The sequence below is a fragment of the Haliotis asinina genome, chromosome 15 (genome assembly GCF_037392515.1).
Source record: "Haliotis asinina isolate JCU_RB_2024 chromosome 15, JCU_Hal_asi_v2, whole genome shotgun sequence".
Lineage (NCBI taxonomy): Eukaryota > Metazoa > Mollusca > Gastropoda > Lepetellida > Haliotidae > Haliotis > Haliotis asinina.
In genome coordinates, this window is record NC_090294.1 from 16,634,372 (window position 1) to 16,659,140 (window position 24,769).

At 40.2% G+C, this 24,769-nt stretch overlaps 1 protein-coding gene across 1 annotated transcript; it reads right to left on the minus strand.

The window, feature by feature from the left end:
• Positions 1 to 22,149: 22,149 nt before the first annotated feature.
• Positions 22,150 to 24,498, minus strand: LOC137264900 (uncharacterized). Its single transcript, XM_067800258.1, has one exon. The coding sequence runs from the start codon at positions 24,496 to 24,498 to the stop codon at positions 22,150 to 22,152; it is 2,349 nt and encodes a 782-aa protein (XP_067656359.1).
• Positions 24,499 to 24,769: the final 271 nt, after the last annotated feature.

Sequence of the window (24,769 nt, forward strand, 5' to 3'; positions counted from 1 at the left end):
CAGTGACAAGGCCATCCATGTCTGTTTCAGCACCGAAACGTAATGTTCCACTACCGGCAATAGCAGGACTGACTGGTTGTTATCATGGTTGATGCATGCTAACGACGATAACATTAGGAAAATGATTTGCTCAACAAAGTGGACCACTTCGTTGTTGAGGAGGAGCAGTCCCGAGAATCCTTTGAGTGTCGGTGTTCGTTTGATGACGACAAGGAGAAAGATATTACCTGCTTCGCACACAGTCACGATTAAGAGGGCAAAAATACAAGTAGCCTCAATCCCTCGATCCAAGAGTTCTCCACAAACATCTGTTGTATCATTCACCATTTTCAGCATCGTCAACCACTTCTCTAAAACTGGCTCCTGACAGGATCAAACGTTCAAACCTGAATTGGAGGTGTCCGTTCTTGATGTTCAAACACTGTCCTCCTAGACAAGTCTAATGGTCTGTAATGTATACAATATTGTGGAATATAGAAGGCAACAACAGTATCTACCTTGTCAATCAGAGAAGTCGGAATCAGTCCACAGTCCAGAGCTGGTTACGTTTTAGTGTTGGAAATTCTCTGTTAATGACTAACACTTCAAGTTCTCAAGGGCGCTCTAGCGTTCAAATCTGTCATGTCCACCTTTCGTCAGTAATCAGTGAGATCGAACCTGTTTGTTCAGTGCTCATCTCAGGAATGGATGCGATCATTTCAAATAATAATGGATACAGCACTAGTGAAGAAGACTGAAGACCCGTGATGTTACCTGCTGGTCTTGAAAATGAGTCCCATCAGCCATAACTGCATCAAGGAACAACCAAATAGTGAGAAACTAATTCGACCTTTGTAGAGTTCATTAAGGACATATGAATACCTGTCTCTGTTATGGGAGGTAGGCCCAGTTCATATTCAGCCTTTGTCGCGAACTGAAGTACGTGTTATGTGACCATCATTGATGCCTTTGTATTTGCTTTATTCATATTATTGAAATACAAAAGTTATATCAGCTCGCTTGGCAAGAGGTCTGACCAAACCAACCCACACACAACACAACACCTGAGTGTATTAACGAACAGTTAATTACACGCATCCACTGAAATTACATTTTACATTATCCATCAATACTAGTATGGTTTATATTCATCACGATGCATATTGTAACATTTCGTACTCTACACATCAACTCAGTGGCCGTTCAAACAATCTACATTTTGTAACACTCCAAACCCGCATCGTGTTCATAACGAAATACAATAGTTAAGATGCAGGACACACTCTATACATTCTACAACAGTAACCAAACCAGTGTAGTGTTAGTCAGTATTAATTAGGCTAAATAAAAGAAAGTTAAATGTTTCTCGGACATCGCGCGTCACTTTAATGTGTGTGTGAGTGTAAAAATATTTATTGCCATTTAAAATATATAATTTTGACTTGGCCGCGTCGCGATCATCTATTTATCCACTATAAGAATGAGTGTCTGTAAGAATGAGTGTCTGTAAGAATGAGTGTAAGAATGAGTGTGACTGTATCTACAACTCATTATCACGTGCTAAACTTTGCAACCTGTGTTTCTGAAAGAAAAACAAACATTTTTTTTTCGATAGTTTGTTTTAAAGTCCTGTCGCCCTCTTCACTATTAAAAACACATACCGAGAAACATTTAATGTTTTTTTATGCAGCCTAAAAAATACAAAACAGTAATACAGGATATAAGAGACATAAAATAAAGGATGCCTCGTTTCATATGACCCTGACGGAGTGAGTGAGTGAGTTTAGATTTACGCCCCACTCAACAATATTCCAGGTATATGGCGGCGGTCTGTATATAATCGAGTCTGAGCCAGACAGTCCAGTGACCAACAGCACGAGCATCGATCAACGCAATCAGGACAGATGACATGTGTCAACCAAGTCAGCGAGCCTGACCACCCGATCCCGTGATTACGATAAGCACAGTCGTCTTTTATAGCAAGCATGTGTTGCTGAAGGCCTGTTCTACCACGGGACCTTCACAGGTCTATATACTTTCAGGACGTACTAATGGAGATACACGGGACGGGATTTGACCATGGGATATAAACATACAGTGCATATAAATTTAGAGTTACTAGTCATGGATTATGCGTGATGTTCCCGTTTTCAAGAACACATATCGTTGCAAAATATTAGTAAAACTTCGTCTAGTTTTTCCGTGTAAGTAATACGATATCGTTTGTCACAGGAGAAGTGGAGTAGCCTTTTGGTTAAAACGTCAAACGTCTCTCTTCAAAATGGGTATCGGGTGGTATAACCCTCTATCATCTTGCAGGTAGCTTGGATAAACCGGGGTAGTGGTTTGTTAGCGCCAGGAGCATGCGCAGATCATTATAAGTAGTGTTATCATGTCTTCTGCAAGAAACCGTTACCGTTCAGGCTAATATGTCGTTCCTCGGTCTTGTTACATCTGAAAAGCCAGACCGCCAAGACAGACTTCTGACAATTTGAATATAGGTCTTCACGGCCATACTCAGTGCTGTAACCAGTTAATTTCTCTTTAACACGATAAACATCATCTTACAGGTCTGAACTCGACTCGAGTTACTCACTGATTGGAGACGGGGGGTTTCAACATAGATCCTGGAGGACCAGAACTTGCAAGGAAGAACTGTACATCAATCCAGTCTTTTGCGCTGATACCAGTGTGTTCTTGAGAACTTTCATTTCAAGGTTTCATATATCCTTGTATTTTTCTACAATATTTAGTGCAGTGACATAGCCTTGTGGTTAAAGCATCCGCTCGTCACGCCGAAGGCTGGGTTCGATTCTGAAACTGGTAAATGTCACAACAGATGTTTGTGAAACACACCTGGATTGTAGTATTGAAGCTTTTTTCTGCTTTTTTATATTTTGGTTTGTTTTATTGTTGTTATTATTATTATTTATTTGTATGTGTGTGTGTTTGTGTTTGTAGTAGTAGTAGTAGCAGCAGCAGTAGCAGTAGGAGCAGCATCAGTAGGAGGAGGAGGAGCGGCAGCAGTAGTAGTAATAGGAATAGTAGGAGCAACAGCAGCAGCAGCAGTAGGAGGAGCAGTAGCAACAGCAGCAGCAGCAGCACTAGGAGGAGCAGCAGCAGCAGCAGTAGCAGCAGCAGCAGTAGTAGTAGTAATAGTAGTAGTAGGAGGAGGAGCAGCACCAGCAGTAGTAGTAATAGGAATAGGAGCAGCAACAGCAGCAACAGTAGCAGCAGCAGTAGTAGTGGTGGTGGTGGTGGTAACAGTGCTCAAAAGGCCGATGAACTGCAGTCCAACTCGAAAACTAGTAAACATAAAACGAAATGAAACGCTGATCATCAAAACATTAAACCAACTCTGTGAAGGTTTTTTTCAGAATGTTTGTCCTAAAAAATAAAAAAAAATGTTTTAAAAAGTATCATTTAAATACTGACACAGTTCACCATTTCTTACCAAGGAGTTCACAGAAAGGGACAAACAGGTGCACGAGAAAGGCTGGAGGCGGCACAACACAGATTAAGGAATAAACTAGAGGACAAAGTCATCGATATCATCCGCAAAATACCCTTCATGGATATTCTAGCAGAAAAGATGAGACTTTTCACAGTGCTGTCTATGTTTTATTTTGTATTAAAATTTCATAAAATTTGTCACAGATGTGTCTGATGCCTTGTCCTTAAAGGAAATATATCTTAGTAGTCGGTCAGTCCTCCGTTTCTCTGTATGCAGTGCAGAATTCGGCGCGGCACGGAATCTATTAAATTGCCTAGGTAAGTTTGGGGTAGGTCCATCCATGTCTGGTCAATAACATGACGCCACTCGCGGATGCTTTTGGGTTCCAACTTCTCAGCTTTGTCCTTAATGATCTGCCACACATTTTCTATTGGATTTAAGTCTGGTGACGCAGCGGGAAATTTTAATAAGGTCACGTGATTGGCTTCCAGCCAGGTCAAGGTGTGAATTGATTTATGGATCGTTGCATTGTCTTGTTGAAGTTGGAATGGGATTCCACTTTGACCTATGTGGGAATCTAGTACGCCTAGCTGTAAAATATCACAGTATTTGAGAAAATCAAATCTGCCCTCCATCTTCAGCAGAGGCGTCACACCGAGTTTACTGATGGCACCCCATATCATGACACTTGGAGAAAACTTCGGCACCATTTTCAAGCACTTTCCTCCTTTAAACCACCTCTTCCTCGTTATTCTGTAAAACTGAAATTTACTCTCGTCTGTGAAAATCACATTGGAAAAATCCTGGCAGTCATACTTTCTACACCATTCAAGTCGTTTAGCCCTATGGTCATCTGTCATCAAGGGGACTTTTTTCGGTACCTGTTTAGCATATCCAGTGTGTTTTAATGAGCGTCATATTGTCCATTCTGATACGTGAGGGCCACCTTGACTTAACTGATCGCACGCCGGATTCATACAATGCCTGAAGTCTACCTCTTTGAGGCATATTTACCATTTCGTCCATCTTGTCGTCTGCTAAAAAGATCACGTGACCAAGCCGAAAGTGCATGTAAGGGAGATAAGCGCTTGACAACAATTCGAAGTCAACTCAAATAGCCTGTGTTAGTGTCCGGCGATCTGTTCGCGTATATTATCAATTTTCATATATGTAACATGTGTCTCATTTTTTTCTGCTCGATGGTATATATAGAAAATTGGAAGGAGAGTACTGAAAAGTTTTAATAGTTCTGCTCCAGAAAGGAGCACTGCCACAAATTTCATTCTACGTCAAATATGTTGTCATAGAAACGCATAACATATTTTATTCAGAAATTCAAAACAACCAAAAGGCACCAGTACACCACTCGACCAATCTATATGCCAACTTTAGTGAGGAAATAGTGCAGGGTTTTAGAGTATAGCTGCGGAAAGGATCACTACCACTAATTTCAGTCTAAGTCAAACTTTTTACCATGGGAACGGCAAAAATATTTCATTCAGAATACCATAACTACCAAAAGGCACCAGTACGCCACTAGATCTATCCATGTGCAAAATTTGGCGAAGAAATATTGCACGGTTTTAGTGTTCTGCTCCAGAAAAGACAAATGTTCACGGACCGGCGCACAGACGGAGTGCATTTTTATACCCCAACAAATCGCTTCGAGGGGAGTAATAACTTTGCCGGCACTAGCCTAGTGCCCGTGCTTCTCGAACACATGGTTGTGCCTTTCTCTGAACTCCTCCCTCGTAACAAACAGTTAACTGGGTCTGTATTTTAGGGACAATTTTTTTCGGACAAACATTCTGCAAAACCTTCACAGAGTTGGTATGATGTTTTGATTATGATCAGCGTTTCACTGAGTATTATATGTTTATTAGTTTTCGAGGTAAAATGCAATTCATATGTCCGCTTTTGAAGCAAACTATAGTAGTAGTAGCAGTAATAGTAGTCATAGTAGTAGTGGATTGTTTGTTAAAAGACGCACTCAGCAATATTACAACTATATGGCAGCGATCTGTAAATTATCAAGTCTGGATCAGACAGTCCAGTGATCAACATGGTAAACATCGGAACACGCAACTGGGATACTGTGACGAAACCGATAGGCTCTTCTTACGACAAGCATGAGTAGTAGTAGTAGTAGTAGTAGTCGTAGTAGTAGTAGTAGTAGTAGTCGTCGTCGTCGTCGTCGTAGTAGTAGTAGTAGTAGCAGCAGCAGCAGCAGCAGTAGTAGTAGTAGTAGTAGTAGTAGTAGTAGTAGTTGTTGGTGTGTAAATAATATTGGCAGTTGTAGGTGTCCAAGGGTCAGGATGACGGTGTGAGGAATATAGTCGACATTCTAAGTGGTCCATTATACTTTTTCAGGTTTCTGCACATAATTTTTGGTGCAGTCTGGACATAAACAAATAAATAAATAAATAAATAAATAAATAAATAAATAAATAAATAAATAAATAAATAAATAAATAAATAAATAAATAAATAAATAAATAGCGCACCTATAATTCGCGCTTGTTGCCGCTTTTTTTCAGTGCATGACTTTTCTGTGTTAACAAAAATATTATCTAAATTCCTTGTTGAAGTTGTCTCCTGTCCGTAATGCATTAGGATAAGATTCATCAACACTGTCATGTTGTCCATGTAGTGAAAGTTTGTTAAAAGAAACCGCTTATAATTTATCTCTACCTGCCTGTCTGTATATATGTGACTGTGCCTATGTCTGTGTCTGTGCGTTGGTCTCTCTGTGTGTCTGTGTCTGTCTGTGTCTGTGACTGTATGTCTGTGTCTCTCTCTATGTATGTCTGTAACTGTGTCTCTGTTTGGGTGAGTCTGTGTCTGTCTGTGTCTGTGTCTCTGTATTTCTTTCTGGCTGTTAGTATATCTGTGTGTCTATGTGTGTCTGTCTCTGTCTGCCTGCCTGTGTCTGTCTGCCACAGTGTGTTTCTGTGTGTATGTCTGTGACTGTGCGTCGGTCTGTGTCTCCGTGTGTCTGCGTGGTTATGTTTATTGACACATGTCATCTTATCCCAATTGCGCTGATCGATGATAATGCGGTTGATGACTGGATTGTCTGATTGAGACTGGATTATTTACAGACTCCCGCCATATAGCTGAGTGTGACGTTTCACAACAAACAAACAAACAGATCGTATTATATCTGCATATCGCCACAGCGATGAAAGAGAAATATGGATTCTTTCATCTAAATATCACGGAGCGACTGAGAAACGAAGACGCCGACAAATTTATTGACCAGAAGAGGATTCAAAATATTAAAAATGAGCACATGAAATTGTGAAGTTAAGGCATTCGCTTATCTTTCCTGAGGGAATTGCGAGCGTTTCCTGTTTAAACGTCTTAAAAGGGTTGAAAGTAATAAGCTAACAGTGCTATCTCTATGCGTCGCATGCATACAGTTATTTTCTCGCTAGAGAACGTACAATTTGCTCATATTGCCTTGACTGTAATTATATTAGGACATCACTAGAGGACTGTATCACTTGAAGGTGTACGCTTGGATTCAAACTCCAAGGGTTAGTTGAAATGGTCGTGCAAAGAATGAAATTATGTAGCAAATATCATAAGTTTTACATAATCCTTGGATCTTAGTGATCACACATCTTCTACGATTGTATATAGAGTAAAACATTATTTTATATCGGGTTTTCAAAATGTACGTTCTAACGGAAATATTTTCTGTAAAATTACACCTATCAAAGTGTCAGCGTGTCTCCAGGAGGTGACAACGACGCGCAACATGCTCACGTGCCACAGCACGAGCTGGATGTCAAATGACGTCATTAGAGGTTTTCGCTCAGATTGCAAGCCGCCGTAAGGTTTAAAACTTACATCAAATTCTCGCTGGGATGTTTTCTTGCTTGGTTAATTACCATCGAGGATAATTACCAGACGGCAATGGCGGACAATGTTCATTCCCATAACGCAGACCTCCCAAAACGCAGACATTCCGAAACATGGATAAAAATAGCACATTAATTAATTGGGCCACGCTGGTCACCCCTAACTAATGAATTCCCTGGTTCATACTTTGATAAATATGGAGAACAACAGAGGTCTAAGAGGACATCCTTGTCTAACACCAGTGGAACAATCAAAATACTCAAGCCAAACAATGAATGATTATGACATAGGTCGTTTACAAAGGATAATCCGAACGTAGGGGAAGTCACACTTTTATAGAAATACATTTGAGACAGCAAGCAACGTGGACATATCCTACCTTGGTAAAAGGTAAAATAACGATATATGAATATATGAATGGGTCACTAAGTATATCAGAGATGACACCGGGTGTTCGGCAAAATAGTACCTATGTTTACCATGCACGTAACACCCGCCACTCACACAGTTTATATAAAGAGTAAGTGTTTTAAATGATCAGGTGGTTCGATTCCAAAATGGGTACAGTGTGTGAAGCCCATTTCTGGTGGGATAACTGTGGTCTGATGTCAAGTGTTACAACAACAGTCGTGGATTTCTTTATCTGATGGTACGATGGTGTGTTGCGTTGGGATGAATTATCCTTCACGTGGACAAATAAATACTTCGAATTGTAACTCAGCAACTATTCTCTGACATACAAATAGAATTTCCATTTAGATTAACGAATTTTCGCCATGTTTACACACAAGCGTTTTTTTGCGAAGAAAAGACAGTCTCAATTACCGTTTATACAACGATTTTACACAATCATTTGAAAGGAAAGATAATCTGAATTACCGACTACATGGGTGAATGATTATACTTCGAATAGTTAACAAATGTCTATAGTCTGAAAAGACAGACAAATAGAATTACCATTAAGTCAAACGAAGGTACACCATGTTTATCATCAAACAGTGATTATTTGAAAGGAGAGATAAACTGAATCTTTTAAATGGGTAACATAACCTTATCAAAATCACTTTGCAGCATTTATTTGAAAGACAGGCAAACCGATTTACAGATCACGTAAACGAATGAACACTGTGATAATTACAAAACAGCAGTAATTTGAAAGGACAGACAAACTGAATTACCCACTACACGGACGAATGAACACGTGATAATTACATACCAGCGGCTGTTTGACGGTAAGAAGACTAAATCACGATCGTACAGACAAATGAATTCATAGACGAACGAACAAACACAAAGATGGGGTTACAACAACGATAATATGAAAAGACGGACAAACTGATTACTTATTACTCGGTCTGATCAATGCATATGATTATTACAAAACAGCTGTATTAACGTCATTATCCACTACACGACAGAACAAACAAAACGACACATTCACAACAATGATCATACGCAAAGACAGACAAACTGAATTACCAATCACACACAGACGAATGAATTCATATGATAATTACGTGACAGCAATAACGTGAACAAACGAACAAAGCAAAATGCCTATCACATGGACGAACGGACACTTCTCTGAAACGTGTAATAGGGTAATGCCAAGTAACACTCAAGAACCCCCTGCAAGTCTTTGATATGAAAATTCATTACCCTGTCCGTGAAAATAAAGTGTCGTTTCGGGACTTTCCCTGCGTTCATCTCTCGCCATTTTTTGTGCCAATCCTCTTTGGGATTCTCGAAAATTGCGTGGTTTTTGTACCTGTTTCTCGAGGAAAGATTGATCAAGTGCGCTTTTCCACTTTGAAGACTTTCTTAATGGATCATAACAACCAGAAATACGGCATTTCTAGGGGATTAATTCTAAAATAACTCGGTTATGTGTTTGCTTAAAAAGTTAGATTTTGGTGAACTCGCCTTTCCAATGATTGTGATAATTCGTTAGCTAAGTGCACTTACTAGACGCCCTATTGAATAGCGCCCAATTCAGACTGGATCGTCAAATAGAGCGCCCATGGCCGGGATTTTGTTTGGGATGAAAGTAGTCGACTAAGTGTCTACAAACATCAGGCGTCTCAGTATTAACCGTTATGCCCTTATATTATCTCAGGCAGATGTATATCTTGAAACACAAATTCTCGGATGTTACTTTTCTATACATTAAATTTGGATAGTGATATTAATTGCGAACAATATATGTCAAGAAATGGTATGTGGCGAAATCAGTATTATCTGTTTGGCATTTCAGCAGTTGAAGAGATATAAGTAAGAGAGGATACTTCATGGACAACAACAACTGTTGTTCAATAAACTACGTCCATAACGAAGACACAACACTTACGTAAAAACCTGCTGTTATAAAAAGTAATAATTCCTTTTAGTTCGTTACAAGATCGGGATAGAACAGGTCCGACTATGCTTGTCGTCAGAGGAGACTAACGGGATCGGGTGGTCAGGTTGACAGACTTGGCTGACACATGTCATCGGTTCTCAATTACGCAGATCGATGCTCATGCTGTTGGTCACTGGATTGTCTGGTCCAGACTGGATTATTTACAGACCGCCGCCAAATAGCTGGAATATTGTTGAGTGCGACGTAAAACTAAACTCACTCACTCGTTATAACCGTTGTTTTCTTACAGAGACTATCAGCTGATTGTGTTTGTTACTGATGTTGTTAAAGAAAATATTAACGATTGCATATGAAGCTGGTACGGTGTGATGTGCCTAAACCCCACTTCACTCACTCACTTAACCTGTCACAGATTGACTCAATTTTCACTTAATTTTCTAAGTAGTGCCAGCATTGCAATTTTCACACTGACACGTCATGCATGTTAACGCTTCAGAGAATGGTCGTGAGTGAAGAAGTGCACCCCTAAGTCTTTCCTTGTACAAGTCTCTAGTAGGTAATAATCAAAGGTAATAACCAATGGTATAAATGATAATTTCCTCATAAAATGTAAATAACAGTTCAGCTTCCGTTTATCTAGATTTTAAAGCGCAGAATTACTATACATCCATTGGCTTTGCATCCAGTACGGCCTTGGGGTAAGACTGCCTTGGGGTAAGACTACCCCAGGTCCTGTAGTATCAGTAGCTCAGGGTTTAGAGCTGCAGGCATTTTGAACAAATAGTTCTTCATTTTTTTTAATATATTGTGAGTGCCTCATTGAAGTTGTTTGTGGAAATGTCTTGGGTCGTAACAGGGAAAGTGTTTTGTCTCGAGAACACTTCCATGTAAAGAGAGGGAGGAGTGAGTGAGTATGGTTTTACGCCGCTTTTAGCAATATTACAGCAATATCACGGCGGGGGGCACAGGAAACTCACTTTAGCCACTATGATCCCCTAAATCACCACAGAATGAGATGGTAGAAATTGTCAACACAATACAGTATAAATGGCATGGTGGCAGATGTTTTATTGTAGTTTTTAAGATCAAGTAGATCGGAATCTATGCGCCAAATATTTTGTGCGTGATTTGCCGTGAAAAAACGCGAACACCGGGCTTCACAAACTGTACCTGTGTGTGGGATGGAACCCGAATGCTCAGCATGACAAGCCAAATCTTTAACCACTCGGCTACCTCACCGCCCCTGTAAAGACACGAGACACTATGAGATTACTGAAAGGCGCCATTAACCCATTTAACTCACTCACTACCTCACTCACTCAAAGACGAACAAATCTGAGTTACGCATTATGATCATTGTTTTGCATTTTCATCGTGTTCACGAGAACATTGTTTATTGTTTAACGTTAAATATAGCAATATTCATGCTGGAGAGGAGGAAAATCGATCAAATGTTCAGGGTTGCACTCGAAAATTCATAGTATGGTAATATTTTTGCATTAGAGTTCCACCTCATGACTACCGACTGGATTTATTTCAATAACGTTCTGTGTGAATTTGTAATAAAATAAAACACTCTACAGCCGAAATAAAGAGTTTATGAGGTAACATTGACGTTTGATGTGTATATAATTACATCAGTCCATGCAATAGTTTACGTAAAGCAGGATGTGTTTGTTAATGTGTCGGGATGTGGGGTAGCCTAGTGGGTAATGCGTCAGCTGAACACCCGGGTTCGATTTTCCATGTTTCATGCAATGTGTGAAATGCATGTATAACCGTGGTGAGGTCATTTATACTCTGTTCATGCACCCTTTGTGAGTGAGTGAGTGAGTGAGTCAGTCAGTCAGTCAGTCAGTCAATGAGTCAGTGAGTCAGTCAGTGAGTCAGTCAGTAAGTGAGTGAGTCAGTCAGTGAGTCAGTCAGTGAGGCTTTAGCAGTATTCCAGCAATATCACGGCGGGGCACGCCAGAAATGTGACACACGCTATACCTGTGTGGGGAATCGAACCCGGGTGTCCAGCGTGACGACCTGTGAAGATCCAGGTTAGAATTGATCTTCAGTAACCCATATTTGTCGTAACAAGAAACTAAAGGGATCGGTTGGTCAGGCTCGCTGACTTGGTTGGCACATTTTATCGTATCCCCAAAGCATAGATCAGTGCTCATCGCTGATCACTGGATTTCCTGGTCCAGACTCGATTATTTACACGCCGCTACCACAAAGCTGGAATATCGCAAATATTGGAATAGTGTGGCGTAAAACTAAACTCACTCACTCACGAACACAGCAACCATGAAACAACCACACTCCCCCCGAGCATTAAGAATGAACCTCTCACTCACTATTGACTATGCGGAAGTCACACAGCTGACGCGGGAATGAATATCCCTGGCATTTTGGGAACAGTATATTCACATTAGCAAGTTTAGCAATTGTTTGGTTTGTTCTGCAGATGACAAATACAGATGAAAATATCGAACTGGTGTGATTGTGAATTCAAAGCTGGAGTCTGTCAACAGGTGCGTTCCAATATTGACCATCTGTTGCAGCAGGTGTGGGCGGCTCAAGGATAACTGTTATTATGATCGATGTGAATATACATACAAACAGCTCTGGTGGATTTGTATCGCCGTACGGGAGAATGAATTCATTCTGAATATTTCATAAGTTTTATACGTTATTATAGTGTGTGTTGCGCTGGTCTGCATACATTGGTGCAAGACAAACAGCTTACATTATTTCCACAGTGTGCTGGTGTACATTCCATCATTCTCAGCTCTTTTGGGAATGATTTTCATTCTCCATGTGACATATGCAACCCAACAGCCTCATCCTATCGGGTACCCACAAAAAGGTGCACGGTCATCACAAGATTGTTTCGAGTATATCACTTGACTACTTTGACAGTACCTGACCCCATGCAGCTGCTACTTGAGGACAGTCATAGAAAACTCTAAATTATCGCACTGGGCAACAGATGCATCTTCTCTCTCACATCAAAGACTGTTACTTTAACGTCGGATGAAACTGAGAGTCGACCAGTAGGTATGTGTTGTATGTATGTGAATGGGGGCAAATATCTTCCGAGGACACTCCTTTTAGTCTGTTTTGCGGTGAAAAAGTACCCATGAATTTCGCTTTAAACAAAAAGATAAATCGAATAAAATGAAATTAAGACTGTGAATGCTCATACTTTTACCTTACCAGCTGAACATTTAAATCTCAGAATTTTATTCAACTCAGGATAAAAGTTCTTTAATAAGCGATCGTTGTTTCAAATCGCTGTATTTGCTTGTATTACAAGGGGTTATGAATATTAAACGGAACACCGAAATCTCGCACGTTTAGTCGAAGTTAACGTTCATCACGTGCCGGACGTGGATTTGTTTCACTGTTCCAACTACTGCGCTTACCCCCTTGTAATACACACCAATAATACCGATTTGAATGTATGATCGTTTGTTAAACAACTTGCATCCTAAGCGGAATACAGTTCAGAGACTGAGACTTTTCAATTGGCAAGGTAAAATTATGAGGATTCGAAATCTTAATTTCACTTACCATTTTTGTTTAAAGCGAAATTCATCGGTACGTTTCCCTGCAAACAGATTGCAGAATGAGTCCACTCACGGAAGCATAAGATTTATGCGTTACTCTCAATGGAGATGAAGAGAAATACGTCGCCTCCTGGGTACATGAAAGGATCATTTTTTTTGCGAAAACTACCGTTCTGCAGAATTATGTTCAGAATCGATTCTCTTTGGAATTCAGAGCCTGTTCTCCGCATGGTCATATTTTAATAAACGGTTATGATTGTTGCTTAGGCTTCATTACAGGTTCCTGTGTCGAGATGCGATTGAATGCCTTGGCCATGATCGCCCATACACTGTTAGGCTTCATCGTGTTTTCTTTGGTCATATGTAAATTCTTCGTGCAAGAGGTAGAGTGAGTGGGTGAGTGTGGTTTTACGCCGTTTTTAGCAATATTCCAGCAATATCACGGCGGGGGACACCAGGAATGGGCTTCACTTACTGTACCCATGTCGGGAATCGAACCCGGGTCGTCGGCTTTATCATTAGGCTGTCCGACCACTCCGCAAGGCACAGTGCACCCGAAGGTTAAGCGTTTACTCATTGAGCCTCAGAACCGGGCTCGATTTCCGCGTTAGCTGAATGTGAAGATCCTGTTTGTGGTGTTTCTTGTCGTTGCCATTTTGGATCACGGGAAATCAAGAATCGGGGCGAATGGTTGATTAGAGCCTTCGGCAACCATAACTTCCTCTACGAAACTGCGACATGTTGTTTTATAGGTTTCCCGAGAGGCGACTGACTGTTTTTCAACTCCCAGCTAAAGGATTGTACGTCCTAATACGCGAAATCAAATATTCTTTTATTCGATACTCGGGTGTATTATGACACGAGTATGACAGTGAATAAATGAGTGAGTTTAGTTTTACGCCGCACTCAGCAATATTACAGGTATATGGTGGCGGTCTGTAAATAATCGAGGCTGGACCAGACAATTCAGTGATCAACAACATGAGCATCGATCTGCGCAATTGGGAACCACTGACACGTGTTAACCAAGTCAGCGAGTCTGTCCACCCGATCCCGTTAGTCGTCTCTTACGACAAGCATAGTCGTCTTTTATGGCAAGCATGGGTTGCTGAAGGCCTGTTCTACCCCTGGCCTTAATGTGTCAGGAATATGACAGCTGTGATCGACTTGTTTTGCGAAAGACACGAAGACAAATATTTTTTTATTCGATAGACGGGTGCATATGATACGGATATAACTATGACTTACTTTGTTTTGCAACGCTTCAACGGTTGTTTTCAGCTGTGCAACGTTTTCAACACGTCAAGATCCGGGTTAGAATTGATTTTCAGAATCCCATACATGTTGCAGCAAGAGGCGACTAATGGGATCGAGTGGTCAGTCTAGCTGACTTGATTGACACATGTCATCGTCACCCATTAGCGAAGATTGATGCTCATGTTGTTAATCACTGGATTGTTTGATCAAGATTCGATTATGTACAGACCGCCCCCATATAGCCTGAATATTGCTGAGTGCGGCGTTCAACAACAAACCAACTTTGCTTCGCAACGCCCGAATTTTTGTTTTCAAGTTTGTAACGTTTTCATAACGCCTGTTGTATTCAAGTCTTCATATTTTTTACTATACAATTTATGTCGGAGATATCATCTTGTGTCCTACGAATATGGGTCGGCGAAGTAAAATGATAGCCAAATAGAGTATTTAATACAACTTGTGGTGTTACTATGGAGACAGTGAGTGTCCAAAAGCTTCCGTCTGCATATATATTGATTTGGGTTGGGTTTTTTTTGTTCAGGAAAATAACAGGTTCAGTTCGTTCAGATAATAAATGTCTGGCGAACCATGAATGATATATTTGTCGTATTTAATGGATATCGGGTCATTCTATATCTATGGATAACCCTATTGTATAGATTAATATATGTTCAAAATGTACACATGTTACTTCAGTAACAGTTTGTGATGGAAAGTGGACTGAATGACTTGAATCAGTCTGTGAATACGTATGATTATGTAAAAGCTCGTGCCTGGACAACGGGGCTTCGCATAGCGTATTCATGTAGAGAACTGAACCCAGAACGGCGCAGTGAAGAACGAACGCTCTATGCCAAAGCTATCCCGTGTAACTATGACTGAGTCTGTCTTTGTATAAGCAGTGTGTGAGTTTAACGACTACATACATTTATGTATCATCAAGCCATGTATGAATTAACTGTGTGGATGGGGTGGGGTGTCACCGGTAGCTTACCACTTTTGTTGAACTAATGAGCACGATTAAAATAACTACAAACCCTGGATCAGATTTCGGGGAAATCTGGGTATTCGAACCAAGTGTTTTTGTATTCATATGTTATGCTGTTCTGCACAGGGAATGGCAGGGTTTCACATAGTCGTACTCACGGTCCCCACATTATTTTCCCTTATGCCTAAACACCACCCCCAGCCCTTCCTGCAATGCTAAGGCCCTAAATAAATCAAGTCTGAAAATAGTTTCACTTTAACCTCCCTTCAGTTACAAATGGGTTAATTTGTTAGTATCAAAATTATATATGCAAAGAGCGGGCATTAATCTAGGACTCACAAAACTGGACCACTTGGTAGGAAGGAGTTGGCGATAGAGGTTAGTTTCACCCATGTGGGGAATCGAACCCTGGCCTTTTTGACGAGCGAACGCTTTAACCACCACTGGGCGAGCCAACCACCCTACATATGAAGGAACGTTGGAAAGTGATGATAATAGTTTAGATAAGGACAGCAGGTGCTGGTCGAGTCTACATCACGCTCCATCATCGATGGCAACTCATACGACATCAATGCTATGTATGAAAGCAAATCTATTGACTAACCGGGACGAGCGGTCGCGTTGATTGTTTGTGTGTTTGTTTGGTGTCCGTTTGTTGGTTAACGTCACTCTACTACTGTATCACTATTTTGAAGGAAGGAATAATCGAGTCTCTACCGGGCAATCTAGTTATTTAATGAGCATCTATCCTCCTATCTACTCAAGATACTATGGTGACTTGTGTGCTCAGACAAAGTGGGCTTGACAACCATCTGGCATATCCAGAGTAGGGGCAGGAGATGCACCTCCTTCTCCCAAGATTCGCCCCTAAGCAACCCCATCCCCTTAGACGCCTCTGTCGATGGGCTTGCTGAAGACAAATTTCAGTCCGTATCTTCACGGGGATCAGGTTGTATGAATCATTGTTCTCTCGAAAATATTTGTTTATTGACTTTAAATTCTTAATTTTGTTTTCGAATGCTGCATGCAAATCCCCCGACGCCTCCGATGACGATGTTTTGAGGCGTCGTTGCTATGGCGAAACCAGATTCTGTCACCTCAGTTGAAACCTCGTTGTGGCAATGGCGAAACCAGATTCTGTCACCTCAGTTGAAACCTCAAAAACACAAATCAGAATAGTAAACAGTTGTTTTACTTTAAAGTCGCTGACAATTTCAGGTGACTGAGAACTCCCTTAAGCGGCCTAAAAAGCGAATCTCAGAACAGGGAACTGACACTCCATTCCGGAGAGGGATTAAAACAATAAAATGGCTTTATAGTTTAGGGAATATGCGACACCTTCGCGGACATATGTAGGCCATTAATGGCGGTTCGGTAATCTGGTAGTGGTTAGAATGATTGCCCATCACCCCGGCAGTCTGCGTTTGATTTTATTCATGGGGTGAGACCGAAATGATTGAAATATGTTGCACAAATGTCACTACTGTCGTGCCCCGTCGTGGTGTCGGCATATCTATGTTCACAAGTAGGAATGTGTTTTTCAAATATGTGACTTTTCTAGTGTCGCTACGCTGACATGGTAGATCAGTCCACTATGCCCTGAGTACATACTGAGTTCATCCGCAAAAACACCAAACACGTCAGCCACAGTTCAAGCTGTGGGGTTGAATAGTGGTTAAAGCATATATTTCTCACGCCGAAGACCCGAGTTCGAACCTGTTCGATGACTACAGTGTGTGAAGCTCATTTCTTGGTGTTGCTCGCAGTGATATTTCCAGCATAAAGCGGCGTAAAACTAAATTCACTCACTTACCCAAAGACAACCTTCATTCTGGACCAATCATATTCTACCTTTGCTCTCCAACCGCATGGTAAAATCCTCAAAATTTGTGATTACAAGATGTAGGATATAGACATCAAAGGAACATTACACTTGCATTCATCATAATCATTACTAATCACAACATCCTAACGACATCCAATCCGTCCACACGTGAAACGAAACAGACCTCATCGCAATGAACGAGGACTGCCGAATGCATGCGCTGCTTAATATGCAAACTCCATGTATCGATCTTTAACATTACAGAGAGTATGAAAGGGGATGTTCAGAGCTCCAGATTTTATCATTAGGAACACCAGCTGTTGAGCTTCATCAGCTCGCCACGTGATACGTGTACAGTGTTGAAAGAGAAGTCAATGGAGTGTTAGGTATCATATTCACTAAATATTGACAGATATCTCGGTATTATTTTGACCACATTTATGACGCACGAACAGCTAAGCAATGTGCGCAAATATCAATATCAAGAGATGCCGAAATGATGAACAGCGGAACATGCAGAGAGTAAATACTAGGAGCAATCTCAACATAGGTTGTAAACAACGGACTGACAATACCGTTCAGATTTGATGGTTATAAGCGTGTGCTGACTCACGGCAGCTTGCACATGATTACTTGTCGCCTGAGCAGCAAATATTACTTAAGGTTTTATTTGTGAACCTAGGTTAACCTTAGCTCCAATTCTATAACATTTCACTAAGGTTACCTTAGTGACTTACGATCACCTTAGTGCTTTGTGAAAGGAGGCCCAGGCTTTTTTCGTGATCTTGCTTAGCTGTGTATAATTAGAAAGTCAAACTGTAATTGTTAATGAGTCAATTCACACTTTACGTGAATAGTAGTAGTAGTAGTAGTACAGTAGTAGTAGTAGTAGTAGTAGTAGTAGTAGAGTGGTGGTGGTGGTAGTAGTAGTAGTAGTAGTAGTAGTAGTAGTAGTAGTAGTAGTAGTAGTAGTAGAGTGAAGGTGGTGGTGGTGGTGGTAGTAGTAGTAGTAGTAGTTGTTGTTATACAGTAGTAGTGGTGGTAGTAGTAGTAGAAGAGTGGTGGTAGTAGTAGTATAGTAGTAGTAGTAGTAGTATAGTAGTATTAGTAGTAGTAGTAGTAGTAGTAGTAGTAGTAGTAGTAGTAGTAGTAGTAGTAGTAGTAGTAGTAGTAGTAGTAGTAGTAGTAGTAGTAGTAGTAGTAGTAGTAGCAGTAGTAGTAGCAGCAGCAGCAGCAGCGGTAGTAGTAGTAGTGGTGGTGGTAGTAGTGGTAGTAGTAGTACAGAAGTAGTTGTACAGTAGCAGTAGTAGTAGTAGCAGCAGCAGCAGTAGCAGTAGTATTAGTAGTTCCAATACCACCACTGCCACCCCTAATGCAGCCACAACAATTCCCACAGCCTCTGCTTTGGTTTTCAATTGTCCATCTCTGCCATTGTAGGCCATTTACAGCGAATAAAAAGCTTCATTTCACATCTCACTATCTTTGTCAATATATGAATATACTAGGGGTCAAAAGGCGACATCGGTTTCGGGAGAGCATCTGAAAGACTCATTACTCATCACAGTAAGACCCGGGGTAGAATAAGCCTTCATCAATCCGTACTTGCCATAAAAAGCGTCTGTGCTTGTCGTAAAAGGCGACTAACGGGATTGGGTGGTCAGACTCGCAGACTTGGCTGACACATGTCAACGCTGATGCCGTTGATCACTGGATTGTCTGGTCCAGGCTCCATTATTTACAGACCACGGCTATATGGCTGGAATATTGCTGAGTGCGGCATAAACCTAAACTCACTCACTCCCATATAGGCGTGACCAGTTGTATTCATTTTGCAGCTCAGACAAAGTAAAAAGTGCATTTTATTAATACATTCTCAAAACGCCTAATTTAACCAGTCATTAGTATTGGGAACAAGCACATTATTGCAACAAAATTTTAAATGATTGAACTGTTGCATCATAACCAAAAGCTTTTCTAATGATTTGCTGTTATTTGCAAGCCTATAGTGATTATTACCTTAATGGAGAAAGCAGGTAAGATAACAACTGATATAAATATTCTTTTGTTAGATAATTATTATGATGCAACATATTGCCATGTTAAATGGATGCAAATTACATAGGAAAAAGAGATATCTGTGGTAAAATGTTGCTGTAAAGCTGTGATTTCTATCACAGAGAAATGTATCAAACAGACTCCAACTGTCTATGCGACTGCAGTTGTTTACCTGTTTCAAACAAAACGAAATAAAACAATAATATAATGAAACAAATAATAAAACAGAACCGCTTATTTCATGTAAAACGTTCCCTTTTGTCATATAAGTATTAAAGTGAATTAATGAGAGTTAGTTTTACGCCGCATTTAACAATGTTTCAGCAGTATCACAGCGGGGGACAACTGAAATGGTCATCACACGCTGTGCCCGAATCGAACCCAGTGAGATGGACCAAGAAGCTACCCAACTGCCCTATATATAAGACAGTACATACAAACAAATTTAAAGTTATAATTACAACTGCATGTCTGTACTAACAATATCTGACATAACATAATCTGCAATCATTTATCATGTACATTTTACTCATAAACATTGTGCCATTCTTGAACAGCGACCATTTCTTCAATATAGAGGCGTCCTTTACCTTAAACACGGTACGCCCGTACAGTGTTGAACGTGTACTGTTATAATCCGCTGTACGGTAAATTTAACATAATAATTATAGATGAGCCGTGATATATTTGACAAATAAATATCTCTGGACCAGTTCAGAATATTGACTGGCACACAGCTATATAAATGAAGGCCTATGTGACTGATAATTAGAGCGCACTGAGACTGACTACGGTACGTTACGTCACAAGTAAACAATCTATCCGCGTACTAGCTGTGCAGACCAGTGTGGCGGCATGCTAATGAACCGTGACCGTTGCGTTGCTGCACAGATTTTACAGCGTTAGCCTTTATTCATTAAATCCACTGAAGTGCTTTAAACTGACAATGTAAACAACTCACTAAAATATTATAACGACTCAACTGTTAACAGGATAAATATGGAAAGTTATGAAGAATATATCTGTAAGTTTGGAAATCTGAAAAACCCTGGTTATTTACGAACTGATCTACAATACACATAGACTACATTTCGTAGCTTCCAAATGATTGCTATTTACCGGAGATTTTCCGAATTAACAAGTCACGATAGTGAGGGACAATAGCGTATATCAAATGGAAAATATATATTCACTTAGGCTTTGCTAATGCTGTACGCATTTAGTCAGAATAACTTAACGTTCAATTATTATTTCTTCTGAATATATATGCAGTCACAACGTTAACTTAGTTACCTAAAATTACAATATCTACGAAAGCAACTAGTCACAATATAAAACATATACTTGCGCTGACTTGGTTTTTGGTTTCGACAATATGCGATGGTAAAACATCTCAACTGAAGTGAACTAATAACTCTGTCTGTCAGGCAGGAATTGTACATGAAACTGAACAGTGAATTGACGCCGGAAAGTATGGGTAGAACTAGCGCTTCATGTTATTCAACATTTTCCATTATATTTGAAAAGACGAATTCTACACATATGAATATTACAATCAGTGCCAGAGTGGCGACTTAAACACATTCTCACAGCGTGCAACCTGCACATATTCTAAATTACAGAACGCGCGTATATACATTGTTAACGAAAAACTTCCAGGACACATATTGCGATAGTTTAAAAAAAATAATAGAAGCCTAACTTGTAAACCATATCTGTCATACAACCGAATTGTGTGTTTAAGTTATAACTATGATAGTCTTACAAAGTGACGGCATACAGATCTTACAAAGTGTCGGCATACAGACCTACAAAGTGACGGCATACAGAACTACCGTAGTAATGATACCAAATTACATTAATCATAACCACGCGGCCAAGGTACAAGATTAGAACATGACTTTGGTAAAGTGCAGAACTAGGTTCATTATTCAAGTAAGGCGCATTTTAAGCAAAAATATGAAAAGAGCAAAGTATAAAGTAACTATGGCTTACCTTGATACAAACAGAAGGGTTCCAGGGTCAGACTGATGTATGTTTCAGACCCTGGTGCTTATATAGCTGAACCCTCTGCTTGTACGGTATAACCAGTTTCCCTAAAATGGAGACGACGCTTTGTCTATCTTTTGAAAAGTTATGGCATCGAGATATTACTCAATTTTGGCAGATAGCTTTCGAGATTCTAATTGCTTTGACCGTGTGTTGTCGGAAAAGTTGAGTAATAACCAGTAATGTACGTGGTTAAGCCTCCACATCTACATCTGTGTAATTTGACAGCATGTACAGGCGTGAATATTTGACCATTAAGTTGTGGTCGGAGCGGTCAGTACAAACACTGGAGTGTATACTCCATCAGGCTTTTAGCGGCATGGGGCGATGCCAGTAGCATAGACAGCTGTCAGTTACGCAAGTTACCGATAACAAGCCTGCTACAACGTGAACACTTTAACAAAATGTATGAAATATAACATTGACTTTGGTGAGAAATATCTGAATAATTTTAGGTAAGAATATGCACATTTTTGCAACTGTTATAGTACCCCTGTGCCCTGGATAGCTTTTGACCGCAAAAGCAATGTGGTAACATCACGCACACACACAAAAAGATTCAAAACACAAGAGTCAATAAAAAAATCAAGGAAATGCATAGTCAACACTCATATACAAAAATTAGAAAGTCATACATCGGAGAATGCAATTACAAAATAAGTAAGTACTGCTCAACAACATGAAATGCCCATCCTAAATGTACACTCAGAAAGAATTTGCAATGTTACCAAGGTAGAGGAGGTCTCATATAAGTAACTAAAATGAACTAGGTATGGAGTGTGGATCGAGAACCTTATAATAGCCATTATGAATAAGGAACACATAGGCGGTGAATGGTTGTGTAAAGAAACGCTGAAGTTTACGTGCAGTAAGAAAGGAGACTTGAAGTGTCTGGGGGATAGTGATGGAAGTTTTAGTAAGTTTATTAGTAACAATGAAGTCTGGCCAGTCAACAGAGAGGGTTGGAAAAAAGTAACCAGAAATACGGAGGCTTTCAACAATGTATGGAGGCTGTATGTCCCAGTAAGCAGGACAAAGTGATAAGGAAAGATTGGGAATAGTGACGCACTCGGAACCAGTAGTAAGTTCCAAGAGAAGACCATTTTGCATTCTTGAACGATGTCGGATGAGAAGGATGACAAGGATAGTAGTGACAGCTAAGGTAATGATGCCAAGAAGGATAGAAACGAGATAGTCGGCAAGAGAAGACATGACGAAGCCTGGAGGCTGGGGACTATGGGTAGTGTGGGCGTTATAATCTAAAGATGGGTGTTGCACAGATTTAACGGGAGCAACACGAGTAATTAGCATGAGAGTGGCTGAAAGTGTACGAAGTTTGAAAAACATCCATGTAACTAATAAAATTGAAAAGGCTGAAACAACAGATGCAGAAATGGCAATTATAGAGTTTGTGTCTGGCCAGGTAGTTGGCAATGGTAGCTGTCCATCAAGGAATGGCTCAGCGATTGACTGGAAAATGGTCTGATCCTTTTTGGCACTTTCAGCTATTCGTTTGAGACTAAGGTGGGCTTGATTGTCATTGGCCAAAACGCTTGAAAATTCATGTGAAAATATATTAAATTTAGGGATGGTGAAGTTGATTGCCTTTTTGAAAGAGGTATCACCTGCTATACTAGCAAGGGCAGTGTCATCAAAAAAATGTTGCAGGAGAGGGAGGTTAACAGGATGAAGATGAGAGATTTGGCTGGTTTTATTAGAACAGGATCCAAAAGAGGCAGGGTAGAAGAGTTCTTCAGTAGACAAGGAGCAGTAACATGGAGTTTTAATGAGACAGAAATTGCACCCAGTAATCATTCTATGTGCTTTAGGGCAGGTTAGGGTAAGGAATGGTATTTGGTAAACTAAAACTTGAGAAGAATCAACTGAAATTAATTGAGGTGGTTGAGGTTTGGTAACGTAACGGAAGTCGCAGAGGTTTTTAATCTGCTGCTTGTTATTATGATAAAGGGCCAAAGTACATGAAGGTCTATTAATTGATACGATGGGTATTCTAAAGGGACAATGTAAAGCAATTTCATCACCAGAGCAAGACGTCAAAGTGGAGCTATGAATTTCGACATAAGTTTGAGCATCTGAGGACACAGCTAGATATGTAGGGGTATCCAAAAGGTGGGTGGAATGAGTAGATGTGCTATTAATTGGTAGGGGAAGGGAAATAACTTTGTACATTTTGAATGGTTTACCCAATGAGGACAAGGAAAATTTAACTGAAACGTAGACATGGGATTTTGTTCTCGCAAATATGAATTTAGCTTGAGAATAATAGTAATTTGGATTGGTATGTAGTAAGTGGAATTTGGGATATTTATTGGACAGGACAGAAGACAGGTGATGAATTGTTTGCAGCAAGGTTTCAGGGTCTATCAGTAAAGGGGACAATTTATTTTTGGCTAAATCTTGAATGCCTAACTTCAGTTCCTCTAACTGATGTTCAACAACATAGGCATTTTGGATCTGATCAATTAAAAGGGAGGTAAGTGCTGTAAGGGTAGAAGTCATCGTTTCTACACTATGCTCAAGGGCAGTGGTAGCGAATGTAATGGCGTCATGATTGGCTTTAATACCTTTTAATGCATTTTTGAACCTACTATCTACCAGTTTCATGAATGAGGAAAGGTGGGCTGAATGTTGTTTCATGACATTGGCTACACTGAGATCATGTTTGGTTAGGGCATTTATGTGTTGCGCTAAAATGTTGACATCATTTGTCGTGGCTGTACCAAATAATGTCTTGGATAATGTACCAACAAAGCTCAAAATAGCTCTTTTGGTTCGGGTAGATGAAGGAATTCTGGATTCAGGAATCAGTTTGATAATTTGTTGTCGAGTAGCATTTAGCTGGGCAACACATTTCGTCTTAATAGCATTCAAGTGCATCTGGGTTTGATGCAGGAGGTCGCAGGTTTTGTTACCCTGATGGCAGCCACTGAATGTTGGGATGCCAGGAACATTGGGAAGTTTCACCTCGTAAGTATGGATCCAATACTCCGTAGAGAAATGAACTTGGGGGGCAGGACGAAAGAGAATACCATAGTTCAATCGTGGGACTGGATCAGAAGACACAACAGGGCGGGCAAAATACATCAGCAGCCACAGTATTATCAGACTCCAGGTGGAACCTTTTGAGAAATCAAAAATGAGACTATTAGATGAGCTGACCTGGCTGAGCAGAATGTCGCGGCCGTCAACATCTGAACAACCTAGCACTATAAACACAGTGAACAAGGTTACTGTAGGAGGGGGGTGGTCAAAAACACATCTAAAACTACACCATGAAAATCTCAGAAGACAAACTGGACTCTAGAAAACATGTGACTTATTTGAAGTATTTGCGTCCCTTTTTGCGTTTTCTACC